The sequence below is a fragment of the Oncorhynchus clarkii genome, chromosome 33, assembly GCF_045791955.1.
Source record: "Oncorhynchus clarkii lewisi isolate Uvic-CL-2024 chromosome 33, UVic_Ocla_1.0, whole genome shotgun sequence".
Taxonomy (NCBI): Eukaryota; Metazoa; Chordata; class Actinopteri; order Salmoniformes; family Salmonidae; genus Oncorhynchus; species Oncorhynchus clarkii.
The window spans coordinates 12,805,605-12,820,424 of NC_092179.1; the positions used below are offsets into that span (position 1 = coordinate 12,805,605).

The window sequence follows — 14,820 nt, forward strand, 5'->3', positions numbered from 1 at the left end:
AGATGAGAGATCACGGTACCCAAGTGTTTTCTTATCATCGCTCCTAAGAAATGAGTGTCTGTTGTCACAGAGAGATTAGAGAGGGAGAATGATGGAGTGGATCAAAGTGTATTAGAGGATATAATTCCCTTCTTAAAAGAACACAAAGCTATATTCTATAAAACAGTCTATTAGAATCAGGCAAACATTTCAATTTCCAATAAGTCGCCGGAAAGAGCCGAGACTCGCATACTTTCCACATCACTAAAACAAAACAAATGTTATGATTTTAATAACACTATTAGCATTAGCATAGGACATATTCAATCAATCCTTATCCCAGTCTGCTGTTCCCACATGCTTCAAGAGGGCCACCATTGTTCCTGTTCCCAAGAAAGCTAAGGTAACTGCGCTAAACGACTACCCCGTAGCACTCACTTCCGTCATCATGAAGTGCTTTGAGAGACTAGTCAAGGACCATATCACCTCCACCCTACCTGACACCCTAGACCCACTCCAATTTGCTTACCGTCCCAATAGGTCCACAGACGACGCAATCGCAACCACACTGCACACTGCCCTAACCCATCTGGACAAGAGGAATACCTGTGAGAATGCTGTTTATCGACTACAACTCAGCATTTAACACCATAGTACCCTCCAAACTCGTCATCAACCTCGAGACCCTGGGTCTCGACCCCGGCCGGCCCCAGGTGGTGAGGGTAGGTAACAACATCTCCACCCCGCTGATCCTCAACACTGGGGCCCCACAAGGGTGCATTCTGAGCCCTCTCCTGTACTCCCTGTTCACCCACGACTGCATGGCATGCACACCTCCAACTCAATCATCAAGTTTGTGGACGACACTATAGTGGTAGGCTTGATTACCAACAACGACGAAACGGCCTACAAGGAGGAGGTGAAGGCCCTCGGAGTGTGGTGTCAGGAAAATAACCTCACACTCAAGTCAACAAAACAAAGGAAATGATTGTGGACTTCAGGAAACAGCAGAGGGAGCACCCCTCTATCCACATCGACGGGACAGTAGTGGAGAGGGTAGTAAGTTTTATGTTCCTCGGCGTACACATCACAGACAAACTGAATTGGTCCACCCACACAGACAGCGTTGTGAAGAAGGCACAGCAGCGCCTCTTCAGCCTCCTGAGGTTGTCGGCTTGTCATTCGGCTTGTCACCAAAAGCACTCACAAACTTCTACAGATGCACAATCGAGAGCATCCTGTCGGGCTGTATCACCGCCTGGTACGGCAACTGCTCTGCCCACAACCGTAAGGCTCTCCAGAGGGTAGTGAGGTCTGCACAACGCATCACCGGGGGCAAACCAGCTGCCCTCCAGGACACCTACACCACCCGATGTCACAGGAAGGCCATAAAGATCATCAAGGACAACAACCACCCGAGCCACTGCCTGTTCACTCCGCTATCATCCAGAAGGCGAGGTCAGTACAGGTGCATCAAAGCAGGGACCGAGAGACTGAAAAACAGCTTCTATCCCAAGGCCATCAGACTGTTAAACAGCCACCATTAACATTGAGTGGCTGCTGCCAACATACTGACTCAACTCCAGCCCCTTTAATAATGGAAATTGATGGAATAAAATGTATCACTAGCCACTTTAAACAATGCCACTTAATATGTTTACATACCCTACATTACTCATCTCATATGTATATGTATATACTGTACTCTATATCATCTACTGCATCTTGCCATCTTTATGTAATACATGTATCACTAGCCACTTTATGTTTATATACCCTACATTACTCATCTCATATGTATATACTGTACTCTATACCATCTACTGCATATTGCCTATGTCGTTCTGTACCATCACTCATTCATATACCTTTATGTACATATTCTTTATCCCTTCACACTTGTGTGTATATAAGGTAGTAGTTGTGGAATTGTTAGGTTAGATTACGCATTGGTTATTACTGCATTGTCGGAACAAGAAGCACAAGCATTTCGCTACACTCGCATTAACATCTGCTAACCATGTGTATGTGACAAATAAAATTTGATTTGATAGCGCATTTGTTTCCACATGGTCAGACAAGTTGTCCTGATCCTAGCCTGGCTCTACAATAGGTTATCCTAAACGGGAGTCCCTGGGGCCAATCCTCCTCTGAGTACGGAATGTAAACATGTATCTGGCACTGGCTCACATCCCTCCATGTCTGGTCACTAGTAAGTAAACAAGACTTTGGCTGCATTTACACAAGCAGCCCAATTCTGATCTTTTTTTCACTAATTGGTATTTTGACCAATCAGATCGGCTCTGGAAAAAATCTGATGTGAATAGATCTGATGTGATTGGTCAAAATACCAATTAGTGGAAAGAAAAGCTGAATTGGGCTGCCTGTGTCAACACAGCCTTCGTGTCCTGATGGACAGCAGTACTCAGGACATTACAAGTGCAGTGGGGATAGTGCAGAGGGGACACGTCAATGAAATTGGACATGATCATGGGAAGGTAGCTAGGTGAACAGACTAAATTATTGAGCAAAGTATGCAAACAAACCCACGCACACAGGTATTTATTTTATTTCACCTTTATTTGACCAGTTAGGCCAGTTGAGAACAAGTTCTCATTTACAACTGCGACCTGGCCAAGATAAAGCAAAGCAGTGCGACACAAACAACAACAGAGGTACACATGGAATAAACAAACGTACAGTCAATAACACAATAGAAAATTCTATATACAGTGTGCGCAAATAAGGTAAGGGAGGGAGGTAAGGCAATAAATAGGCCATGGGGCTGTAGTAATTACAATTTACACTGGAATGATAGATGTGCAGAAGATGAATGTGCAAGTAGAGATACTGGGGTGCAAAGGAGAAAAAAATAATTATTACAATATGGGGATGAGGTAGTTGGATGGGCTATTTACAGATGGGCTATTTACAGATGGGCTATGTACAGGTGCAATGATCTGATCTGTAAGCTGCTCTGACAGCTGATGCGTAAAGTTAGTGAGGGAGATATGAGTCTCCAGCTTCAGTGATTTTTGCAATTCGTTCCTGTCATTGGCAGCAGAGAACTGGAAGGAAAAGCAGCCAAAGAGGGAATTGGCTTTGGGGATGACCAGTGAAATATACCTGCTGGAGCGCGTGCTACGGGTGGGTGCTGCTATGGTGACCAGTGAGCTGAGACAAGGTGGGGCTTTATCTAGCAAAGACTTATATATGACCTGAAGCCAGTGGGTTCGGTGACGAATATGAAGTGAGGACCAGCCAACGACAGCATACAGGTCGCAGTGGTGGGTAGTATATGGGGCGTTGGTGACAAAACGGATGGCACTGTGATAGACTGCATCCAATTTGCTGAGTAGAGTGTTGGAGGCTATTTTGTAAATGACATCGCCGAAGTCAAGGATCGGTAGGATAGTCAGTTGAACGAGGGTATGTTTGGCAGCATGAGTGAAGGATGCTTTGTTCTGAAATACGAAGCCAATTCTAGATTTTATTTGGGATTGGAGATGCTTAATGTGAGTCTGGAAGGAGAGTTTAGAGTCTAACCAGACACCTAGGTATTTGTAGTTGTCCACATATTCTAAGTCAGAACCATCCAGAATAGTGATGCTAGACAGGCGGGCAGGTGCGGGCAGCGATCGGTTGAAGAGCATGCATTTAGTTTTACTTGCATTTAAGAGCAGTTGGAGGCCACGGAAGGAGTGTTGTATGGTGTTGAAGCTCGTTTGGAGGTTTGTTAACACAGTGTCCAAAGGGCCAGAAGTACACAGAATGGTGTTGTCTGTGTAGAGGTGGATCAGAGAATCACCAGCAGCAAGAGCGACATCATTGATGTATACAGAGAAAAGAGTCGGCCCGAGAATTGAACCCTGTGTCACCCTCATAGAAACTGACAGAGGTCCACACAACAGGCCCTCCGATTTGAAATATTGGGATTCGAAATGGTGGGTGATCTGTTAACTTGGCTTTCGAAGACCTTAGAAAGGCAGGGTAGGATAGATATCTGTAACAGTTTGGGTCTAGAGTGTCTCCCCCTTTGAAGAGGGGGATGACCGCGGCAGCTTTCCAATCTTTGTGGATCTCAGACGATACGAAAGAGAAGTTGAACAGGCTAGTAATAGGGGTTGCAACAATTGCGGCGGATAATTTTAAAAAGAGAGGGTCCAGATTGTCTAGCCCAGCTGATTTGTAGTGGTCCAGGTTTTGCAGCTCTTTCAGAACATCAGCTATCTGGATTTGGGTGAAGGAGAAATGGGGGAGGCTTGGGAAAGTTGCTGTAGGGGTGCAGAGCTGTTGACCGGGGTTGGGGTAGCCAGGTGGAAAGCATGGCCAGCCGTAGAAAAATGCTTATTGAAATTCTCAATTAACTCAACTTCCCTGAAAAGTTGCATAGCGCGGGCGCTATTCGATGTTAATGCAGTAGGCGTGCACACACACACACACACACACACACACCTTTAAGCATGCTATTGACAGACACAGCAGGGAAGGCCATTCTATAGAGCATTGCAGAGGAAAGAACAGAGCAGTGAGGAAAGGCTTTCACTTAAAGTTACTGCATGTGGAGACAGTGAGGGTCTCTTGCTCTCACTCTCTTCCTCCTCCTACTCTCTTGCGAAATCTTCCTCCCTCTCACTCTCTCTCGCTCTGTAACCAGCTGTATGCATAAGTGCAGTGGCAGACCTGGGGAGCCCCTCACATTTTCAACAGCCTTGGTACGTGCACACTTAACACACACACTACTGATTACCATAGTCTGATTAATCACGTCTGGGCCAATAGGAACTGCGACTAATCCTCTCTCCCTCTATTGGGCCATCCAAAACAAAACATATCCTCATCCATTAATCTAGCAATTGCTGTAGAATGAACTAGCAGTACATTCACCATCCTGAGTTGCACCCAGATAACTGACCCCAAATCCAACACTTAATGATTTGCCAGTCAGTCCCAGTCAGATGAGCGTTGAGCTGAGTGACTGGATTAAATGTTGGCCATTACCTTCTCGTCTTTAGCGCCAGGCATGAATCAAGTGGGCCTGCATGCGGTTCTGCATCGGGCCTGGGGGCAGAGCACACCCCTCCCTCTGCAACCTCCTGTTGTAAGATGAGTCCATGTCCTGCTACAAGTAAATGTGTGTGTATTGAAGTCCGTATTAGTATATTGGAATTGTGTATTCATGGTACGTGTATAATAAATAAAGTATCATGAGATTTCCATTAAGTTGTGTTATGTTTGTTCCTTATATAATGACAAACTGGAGCGTAGGTTGAACTACTTTTAATGAACATATACTTCAGCTAGAAAACTCCATGTTTAGCCATGCAAGGCATTCTTTAACCCTCCACCTATCCCGCATAGCCTGCTGGGTAACGTAGTCTAAATGTTTAACACATAACAACACATCTTCTTTCCTTTAAAAGAAAGAAAAGTAGTTACATGTCACATCACATTTGTTTACTCAACCTGCATAACATGCAATTTTCAATAACACATTTCTTTCCCAAAATTATTTTCCCTTAAAAATAGAATATTTTTTCAACTAAATATAGTCTGTCCAACAATACTTTATTGTGGCCGTATTTATTTTCACATAAACCAAACATTCAGTCCAGGTGCCCCTTTTTTTTTTTTTTTTTTTTTGTTTTTTTTCAATTCTCAATAAGCCTTTCAGGGGCTCTGACAGTCCTTTTTGGTCATTCTGCTGAAGTGCTTCCTGAAGCATTTGACGCTTCAGCAGTATCCTCCTGATGATCCTCAGTCCCTTGAGTGAATGGCTAAAGCCTTAGATCCACTCTTTTGACCCAGTTGTGATCCATGCTCCGTTTGGATCCGTTTGGATCTCATAGGATCGCGGTGCAACTTCTCTCTGCACACACCCTTGCTGCATCCAGGTTCCTGTAGTGATGTCTCGGAGTCGTACACGATCTCCAGGTTTCAGTTCAGGTAAGTGTCTTGCACTTTTGTCCTGTCGCTGTTTTTGTTTGTCTTTCTGTTTTTCCTTTGCGAGTTTGACTTTGTGAGCACCTCTGGGTGTTAGCAAGTCCTCATGGATGGGTAGGTTGGTTCTGATGCGACGTCCCATCAACATTTGTGCAGGTGAAAGTCCGTTCTGCAGCGGTGCGCTGTGGTAGATCATCAGATTTTTTTAGGAAATCCTCCTTTCCATCGTGTGCCTTTTTCATCAGACCTTTGACAATTTTGTAGTAGGGTCTGTTGGGTACTAGATGAGGCATTAGCGGCTCTGCTTGCTGCTTTGGCCTGTAGGTCAAACATAGTTCACATGAAGCAGTGGTCTGGCTGATTTCCTGGTTCATTCTTGGCCAGTACATTACTTCACGTGCTCGTTGTCTGCATTTTTCCTCACCCAAGTGGGCCTCGTGTATTTTCTGTAGCATTTCTTTGCGTAGTGTCATGGGAATGACAATCTTGTTGCCTTTGAACACTATGTCACCCACAATGGTGAGCTCTGCTCTGCACATCCAGTAATCCTGTATTCTCCTTGGACAGTTTTTCTGTGCAGGCCATCCTATTAGTGTCGTTTCTTTCAACTCTGTCATTTATTGGTCAGCTGCGGTCTCTCTTTTGATCTGCTCCATTCTCTCAGAAGACACAGGAAGTGATGCTACGATTATGTCGACGTAGGCCTGAATCTCAGTATTTTTCTGTGTGTCGAAGCTCTCCTTCTTGTCGACTACTCAAGAAAGAGAGTCGGCGGCGAACAGGAACTTTCCCAGGGTATAAATCATCTTCACATCATACTTTTGCAGTCTGATCAACATTCTCTGGATTCTCATTGGACAATCACTCAGTGGCTTAGACATGATTGACACCAATGGTTTGTCGTCGGTTTCTACTTCGAAGTCTCGTCCGTAGACGTATTGGGGAAACCTTTCGCAAGCGTATGTGCTTGCCAGTAGGTCTTTCTCTATTTGTGCATACCTTGTCTCTGCCCCCGTCAAGGCTCTGGACGCATAAGCGACGGGTTGCCATGTGTCGTCATGCTGTTGCAGAAGAACTGCTCCCAGGCCAAACTGTGACGCGTCGGCAGAAATCCTGCTTTTCTCTGGATCATAGAACCTGAGCACTGGCTCTTCTGTGATTGTCTTCTTTCGGTTTTAGAAGCGGTTTTCCTGTTCATGGGACCATTCCCATTACTTTTTCTGTTCCAGAATACATCTGAGTGGAGCGGACTGTGCTGACAGCTGAGGTATGAACTTTGCAAGGTAGGTGATCATGCCCATGAAGCATCTCACATTGTCCTTGGTCTTCGGGCGCTCCATGTTGTTGATGGCTGATGTTTTCCTCGGGTCTGGTTTGACTCCGTCCTCAGAAAGTACATCTCCCACGAAGGTAAGTGTTTTCACACCAATCTCGCATTTGTCCTTTTAGGTTGACTCTCCGTGTCAGGTCCAGCACTTGTCTCACTCTCGCATCGTGTTCTTCTTTTGTCGACCCCCAGACGATGATGTCATCCATCATAGTCTCCACTCCTGGAATGCGCTCGAAGATCATGTGGATTGTCTTGTGGTAGACCTCTGGCGCTGAGAGAATCCCATATGAAATCTGTACCTGCCCTCAGGTGTGTTGAATGTGCATAGACTTGAGCTTGCATCATCTAGCTTCATTTGCCAGAATCCTGATGAGGCATCAAACTTACTGAACCACTTTTCTTCAGCAAACTGCGACATTCTCTCTTCTCTGGTTGGCAACTTCAAATGCTCTCTCTTGATTGCTTTGTTGAGATCTCACAGGTCTAGACATATCCTGAGATTGCAGTTATTTTTCACCACAATAACCAGTGAGCTTACCCAGTCTGTAGGTTCTTCCATTTTTGGATTGAACACAAGCAGGCTTTGCACTGAGCCCTGGCTTTGGAGGGGGAGGTTAGTGGTAAATCAGGTCAGTGATATCTCGGATACTGACAGATCACTCACTCATAGATATGGCCAGTCGTAACAACTCAAGACTTCAAGTTGAAGATGTATACTCCATCATAGTACCACCACAGACTATGGTATGCAGTGCTGCGGTGCCCCTGAATAGGACTCAGTAATAACTGTTGCAGCACAGCCAAACACAATGGATACATACCAAATGGCACCCTAATCCCTATACGGTGTCCTAATTTGGAACAGGGCCCGTCAAAAGTAGTACACACTATATAGGGAATAGGGTGCCATTTGGGATGTACCGTACAGTGTGCTTCTACATCGCTTGCTGTTTGGGGTTTTGGCTGGGCAGTTTTGGCTGCCGATGTAAAAAATGGCTTTATAAAATAAGATTGATTGACTAACAGCCTTTTCACAGCTTACTGTAAGCAGAAAATTAAACTCACTTGTATTCACTGCAGGTGGTGTCGTTCATTAGTGGCCTATGGTGTGGAACCAGAGGTGTGTTGTGTTTAGGGAGGAAGAGGAAGAGCAATAGGACAGAGTTGCTGAAATGCAGAGAGTTGATGGTGTCTCCAGTGAATCAACAGCTTTGACAAGGGGCTGTCATCACCTGCTAGTGTCGCAACATTCAGCAGTAGAAATGTTAGACCATTCTTACTCTCGTCTCCCACTGATGAGACCGAGCTAGAGCAAGAGCGAGTGAGAGCGAACGAGACAGGAAGCACTTCATCAGTGTAGCAACTCCACCCAGCCAGCGACCCACTTATAGATCTGTCCCTACTTCAACCACAGCTCACATGATCCCAGAGGTGGAAATGAGTGTGGACACAAAACGTACACACACTGCTGACAGATGTCCAGGAAAAGTTGAGTGGCTGTTGTATCCCGGTGGAAACACCTGCAGAACCTGCATCTCCTCCTGACAGCTAGAAGCCTATTCCCAGCTTTTATCCAATTCACAAAGCTCTCTCTTTCACACACTAACCTCTCTCTATCCATCTATGTCTCCCTCTCCCCATCTCCTTTTTAGATTCACTCTCTTTTGTTTTCTCAATCTCTCGTTCTACATCTCCTGCTCCACTCACCTCTATCAGATTGCTCTATTTAGCCTGACCAAAACAGAAACCTTTCTCGCCATCAGTCCTTCGCAAAACCATTCTCAAATTGAAACTCCAATCCTTAGGGTGCATCTAGATTCACAACACAGCTCGTTTCATTAACACAGCCTGTGGAGAATTCCACTATGGAGAGTGCTGCAGCAAAGCTGAGACCGCTAGCTAGGTCACGTCTCCTTAATGTTGCTTCGTGGCCTCGTCTGTAGGCTCCACACACACACACACCCCTAAGCCCCAAAACTTGATCGGAGTTAAAGAGGCAGGCCTAGAGCCTCCACCTCCAATGGGAGGGCAGTATTCACCAGTGGGCGTGGAGAAGAAGGGGAGCAGGCCATGTTTCTCTAACTGTTTATTTTGCAGGATTCCCCAAGCACTCCCCCAGCTGCCAAACTAAGCCAGAGGAAAGGACTGCAGCACACACATACACAGCCTTGTCTGTCTACCAAGGCTGTCTCACTAGGTCTCTTTGCCTACCCACCCCCCAACTACACTCCAAGTGTCAGCTACAGGTCATATCCTCCACATATCCTCCAACCATTTCCCTATTCTCGTTCATTCCGCCTTCCTCCTCCTCTCACTTCAAGAAACCAGCGTGGGAAGCAGGGGAGGGAGAGTGAAATGAATCCACACTGCATGTCTTAAACATGGCTCCTTATCCAGCTTTCTCTGCCACTCCTGGGCTGCATCCCAAATGGCACCCTATTCCCTATAGAGCGCACTACTTTTGACCAGGGCCCATAGGGAATAGGGTGCCATTTGGATGGCATACCTGTGTGAGCTACATAAATCGTCCAGTGTGTGTGTAATATTACACATCCAAAACACCTTTATGGAAGCTATTGCAGCTAGCTGAAATGTTCTCTCTATTGTGGTTAGTGGTATATCAAATCACTTGGAAGCTGCATTTGCTGTGTGTAGGTTTTCTTCCTTTGTTCTAAGTGTATACATCTGGCACCCTTTTCCCTCTATAGTGCACTACTTTTGACCAGAGCCCATAGACAGGGGCCATTTGGGACGCAGCCATACTGTGTGCGCCAGTGCAGAAATTATCTGAAGGCTAAAGGGAGAGAGGGATAAGTGAATTAAAGATGCTGGGTGAAAACAACCTGGTCGTTGATGAATGGGATCTGTAAAGTGTGTGTGTCCGTCCTTTAGAGTCAGCCCCTCTGCGACTCCACACAGCCCAGGAATAATAAATGAGCTGTACCATTCCTCATGTCTGGCAGCCTTCCACCTGCTGCTGAGGTAATACTGTAGACGCCAGCGTGACACACAGAGGTGAGACACATCAGGGAGGTCATTAAAGGCCTCAACCACAACAGCAGTATCAAAGTGGGCAATATTAGCTAGTTGAAGCAACGTCATGCTGACGTCTTATTTGTTACGTCATGGCCAGCCAGGGTGGATACTGAAAGAAATGGGACGTTTTTTGACACAAGTATTTTTAATGACCAGAAAAAATAATAAAAATCTCAGTGGGAGGTAGAGGACTGAATGACTATGTTTTTGCCTGATGGGAGGCGTGGGGGAGACACTTCCATAGTCCTCAGTAGGTTTAGCTCGGTCATGCGTTCAGAGTCTGAGTCAAAGGGCTTAAAGTGTATACAGGGTTACGGTACACTAGGGTAGCTGCCTGTTCTGGCTGGACAGCCACTGTGAACTAGTGTACTTCAGTGTACTAGGTAGGGCACTGACTCTAGGGAGCGTTAACTGAAACAGAGGATGAAACATCATACAAGCCTCTTCGGATTGGTTCTGTCTCCAGGTACACTAGGACAAAGGGGAACAGAGAGAAGAATCCCCCTGTGAATTAATGGGTGTCACGAGGACACAGGCTGGGTTGTGACACACACACACACCCCTCCAGCAGCCCACTGTCTGGGTCCCATGGGACCCTCTCAACACCAGAGAGAAAGAGGGACATGAATCCTAAATCAAAGGGCATCCAGTTCCTTCCGGGATGAAGGAGGGCATAGGGGACGTGGAGGGCATAAGGTCTGCATAACGGCCCAATACATGGGCTGACCAGCAAGGAAATTGAGAAGAATTTCAGAAATCCCAGGCAATGCAAATTGCAAAATAGCACACCATGCACTGCCAATGCAACGCTGTCCAAAACATAAACTGGACAAAATTCTTCTCAGTCCAAAATGCTGCTCTTTGTGTCTCAGAAAGATATCCCATCTAGAAATGTGACTGTGATTCAGCCAATTCCATTCCTTCAGCCTACGGTCCAACTTGAGTCCATGCCATCAGCAGTGTGCCACAATAATACTTGTGGGAGAGGAAACAGTGACGCTAAATAAAACACTAATTCACAGCACAGCGGTACAGTATGTATGCCTTGAGATACAAAACACACTCCAGTTAGTGGACCCATCTAAAGCACATGCTATTAGCTCAGTTGCTACTCTCCAAATGGCCATAGCAGAGAATCAGAAGAGAGAGTGGTGAAGGAAAGACAACTGAATAGCACTGCAAGGCTTTAAAACTGTACATACACGTGTTCCTTCAAACACTGACTTATCAACCCAAATATGACTGTGCAACAAACCCTAAGCCGATTTTTAGGGGTGTAATAATGTAGTGTCTCTGTTGCAAGTACACGCCAGTCTGGCTGGCAGTGTCATGTCTGAGGGAAGGAGGCCCCAACAAGTAAAGCCTGTTCAGCTGAGAGCTGTGAGTTACACTGGCTTGTCAAACTCCACCACAGACAGGAGGAAAAACGAGAACCTGGAACTGTGTGTGTGTTCATAAGGGGATGTGGAGGAGATCTTTCCTGAACACTCCAGAGTGGCAGTGGGAGAGAATCTGAAAATCTCAACTGCCGTCAAAAACAAAGCAGCCTGCCAGCGACAGGAGGAGGACAAATATCAAGTGTTTCCATAAAGCGCGGTGGCTTTGAAAAATCCAACTTACTTGATGAAGCAGCGGGCTCCTTCGAAGGTATATCCCTCCTCCCATCCCGTTGGTAAATCTATGCGGGAAAGAGAAGGGGCATGGGGGGGGGTAATGAATAGGCTACGAAACAAATACATCGCAACACACAAGCGGCTGATACGAGCAGAGATCTGCGCGTGACCGAAAATACCGTTCCCCTTACGCAATATATACAGCCTACCGACATGCTATCCATTAATGACATAGCCTAGTAAGGATGGTCGAATAGCCTCGTCGTCATTTCTATTCGTATCCGTTATTCAACATATTGTATTGATAGGCGTGAGATTGTAAAAACCTGCTTCCTGGGCATTGACAGTGTGAGGATCTATGCATTCAGCGCACGATGTCTTCTCTCTAATGCAATGGATATGGAATGGTAACAATAACATCCTTATCCGAAGTCATGTTCACAGCAATTCAAACATTTGTTGCATTCAACATTTGTAGCGAGTTACGCATCAATGTTTCATGTTATCATTTTATCAACAGCTGTTGTTACAATGGTTACAAAATAACTGCCCAGTGCCCACGCTACGGGCTTAAGCCTTACAGTTTAGTCTACAACCATGGCAAGTTGCAAACAATATTGTAAAAAAAGAAACTAACTTCTTTGTTTATGAATGTGAATGCCTACGTGACCGAACTTTCAACAACTCTGTCGCAATGCCTAGGTGACATTAATTGGCGGCTCAACTTGATGGTCTGAGCGCAGAGGAGAGAAAGACAGGCGGCTGTTGCTTGCGGCAGGGAGTCTTCGCTCAACGTTTCTCGGTGGTTTCTGAAACCATTTAAAACCGAGACTCTTGCCGTATGTAACGATTGGAAGAGGTCGATGCGAACCGTTTTTACCTGGGGTTGTTCTGTGCCCCGTTATGACGGCCTCTCCGGTGACGGGATGAAGCCAGGTCGTACTCTTGGCTTCTTCACTGTTGGGTAAGAAACGGGGAGAAGGTGAACACGCAAATAACACAGACATAAACAAACGCGTCGAAACAAAGCCAATTCACTTCCATGCGCCGTATCCTGAGAATATTTACTTGATGAAGAATATCCTTCCGTCCCGAGTAACCCCATAACTCCAAGAAGAAGGAAGGCAGGAGAGCCAGTCTGGGTTTAGATCCGCCGCCATGTCTAGCAGAGGACGGAGACTGGAGTGCGCGTATCCGTGCCGTGGGCGCGTACTCGGAAACCCTAAGCAACTGGGCGCGGGGAACCTCTGTGGGGCGGGAGCGTGCTTGCATGGTAGAGAGGTATCCAGTTTTCACCTTGTTTTCAAAACTTTTATTGAAACAAATTATGTTTTGTACGTGCATACTAAGGAGCATAAACACTAGCGTACAATAGCCTAGAGCAAGCCAAATATCCCACCTCAGTTATTTACATGCTAAAGATGTGAAATTCAATTTCTCATGTCACAATTAATTAGATATGACATTGAGTAATATATAAATTCGTACATTATGTCCTTGTAGCCTGGGGCTACTGTATTCACCAATAGAATACTCATCCTGCGAGTGTGTTAAACCTTACATGGATTTGTCTGTACTGTTCCTGTATTATCACACATGCCCTCCCAGGTCAACCTTGTACCTCACTGCATGGTTCAGCTGTCTATAAATCCTTCTCCCTCCCCCTCCTTAGCCCTCCCCTCACCTCCTCTCTATAGGTCAGACAGAGCAGAGGGTCCCGAGTAGATTGGATGCATGTGTGTGTGAATGGGTGCATGTATGCGAGTGTAGAAGTGCAAGTGTGTGTATGCATGAGTGGTTGCGTGCACATTATGCGTGTGTGTGTCATACACGAAAATATGGTGAAAACACAATGCAGACAGGTTAGCCAGGATGCCAACACCACACATAGGAGATTAAACTGTCAAAAAATAACTGCATGAAAATGAGAATGTCCATTGTCCAAGCCAACGCCAAACGATTTTACCAACTAGATACTGATCTAGGGTCAGTTTGCTGTTCCACCTCCATAATGGTTAAGGCTAGGATTTGGGGAGGGTAAGCTGATCCTGGATATGTTGTCTGAGAAGGGGAACGTCTACCCACCCCTCAGGCCCCCTGGCCTTGTGAACTCACCACTAAATTCATCCAATTAGTAATCCTAATGTCCAAGGGGGTTTAGCAGATTAGTGTAGATCTGTGTGTCAGAGGAGACTGTTATAAGACCTTCTAGGTTGGAGTCAAAACATATCTGTTGAGTAACTTGTACAACAGCATATAGTTTAATAACTACTGGGACTAACTTATTAAAAACAAACTGTTTAGCACATCAAATGAAAACAATATTTGCTTAAGTACAGTGATTTGCACAGTAATAAATGCGAATCATCCAATGAATACATGGACTAATAATGTATGATGTAAAAGGTAAATCATGTAAATAAATACATTAACTAGCTAGTAACTACAGCTATATGTAAATCATGTATCTCCCAGTGTGTTTAACATTCCAGTGTAGATATGGCAGTGGGACAGGAGGATGGAATGCAATGCTGCTGGTGATTACCTTCTCCTCTCCCCTGGGTATCACAGGTAGCGAGATGTTAGACTACACCAGACACCAGAGCCAAGCAAGGCTGGGGCTATATGGGGATCTGCTGGAGGGAGTGAGGGAGGGAGCCACAAAACAAACATGATGAAAACGTTTCAAGCGCTGCTCTGGTTTCTGTCAACGGTCATTAGTACGGAAATGTAGCACAGGCTGTACGGTGTGTATGTGTGTGTAGGGGAGGGGTTTTGTTTGAGTGTGTGAGTGACACGTACTTATGTGCGAGGGTGCCTGTGGCCTTGGATGTGGTCACTGTTTACAATATTCTGTTTGACTGTGACTCAGACACTTTTGCTGTGGAGCTTTAGACCAGAGGCTTGGAGGCTTCGTCA

At 45.6% G+C, this 14,820-nt stretch overlaps 1 protein-coding gene across 4 annotated transcripts in view; it reads right to left on the minus strand.

Moving 5' to 3' along the window:
• Window positions 1-13,106, minus strand: part of LOC139392837 (pleckstrin homology domain-containing family A member 5-like) — a 176,562-nt gene extending 163,456 nt beyond the window's left edge. For 3 of the 4 annotated variants that reach the window (XM_071141129.1, XM_071141128.1, XM_071141126.1), the window contains exons 1-3: window positions 12,970-13,083; window positions 12,782-12,858; window positions 11,909-11,966 (exon numbers count right to left, since the gene is read on the minus strand). In XM_071141129.1, coding sequence (XP_070997230.1) covers window positions 11,909-11,966; window positions 12,782-12,858; window positions 12,970-13,061 — 227 coding nt within the window. In that variant the 5' untranslated portion in view covers window positions 13,062-13,083. Of the gene's footprint in view, window positions 1-11,908; window positions 11,967-12,781; window positions 12,859-12,969 lie in introns of all 4 variants that reach the window. The other variant, XM_071141127.1, reaches the window with a different exon arrangement.
• Window positions 13,107-14,820: the final 1,714 nt, after the last annotated feature.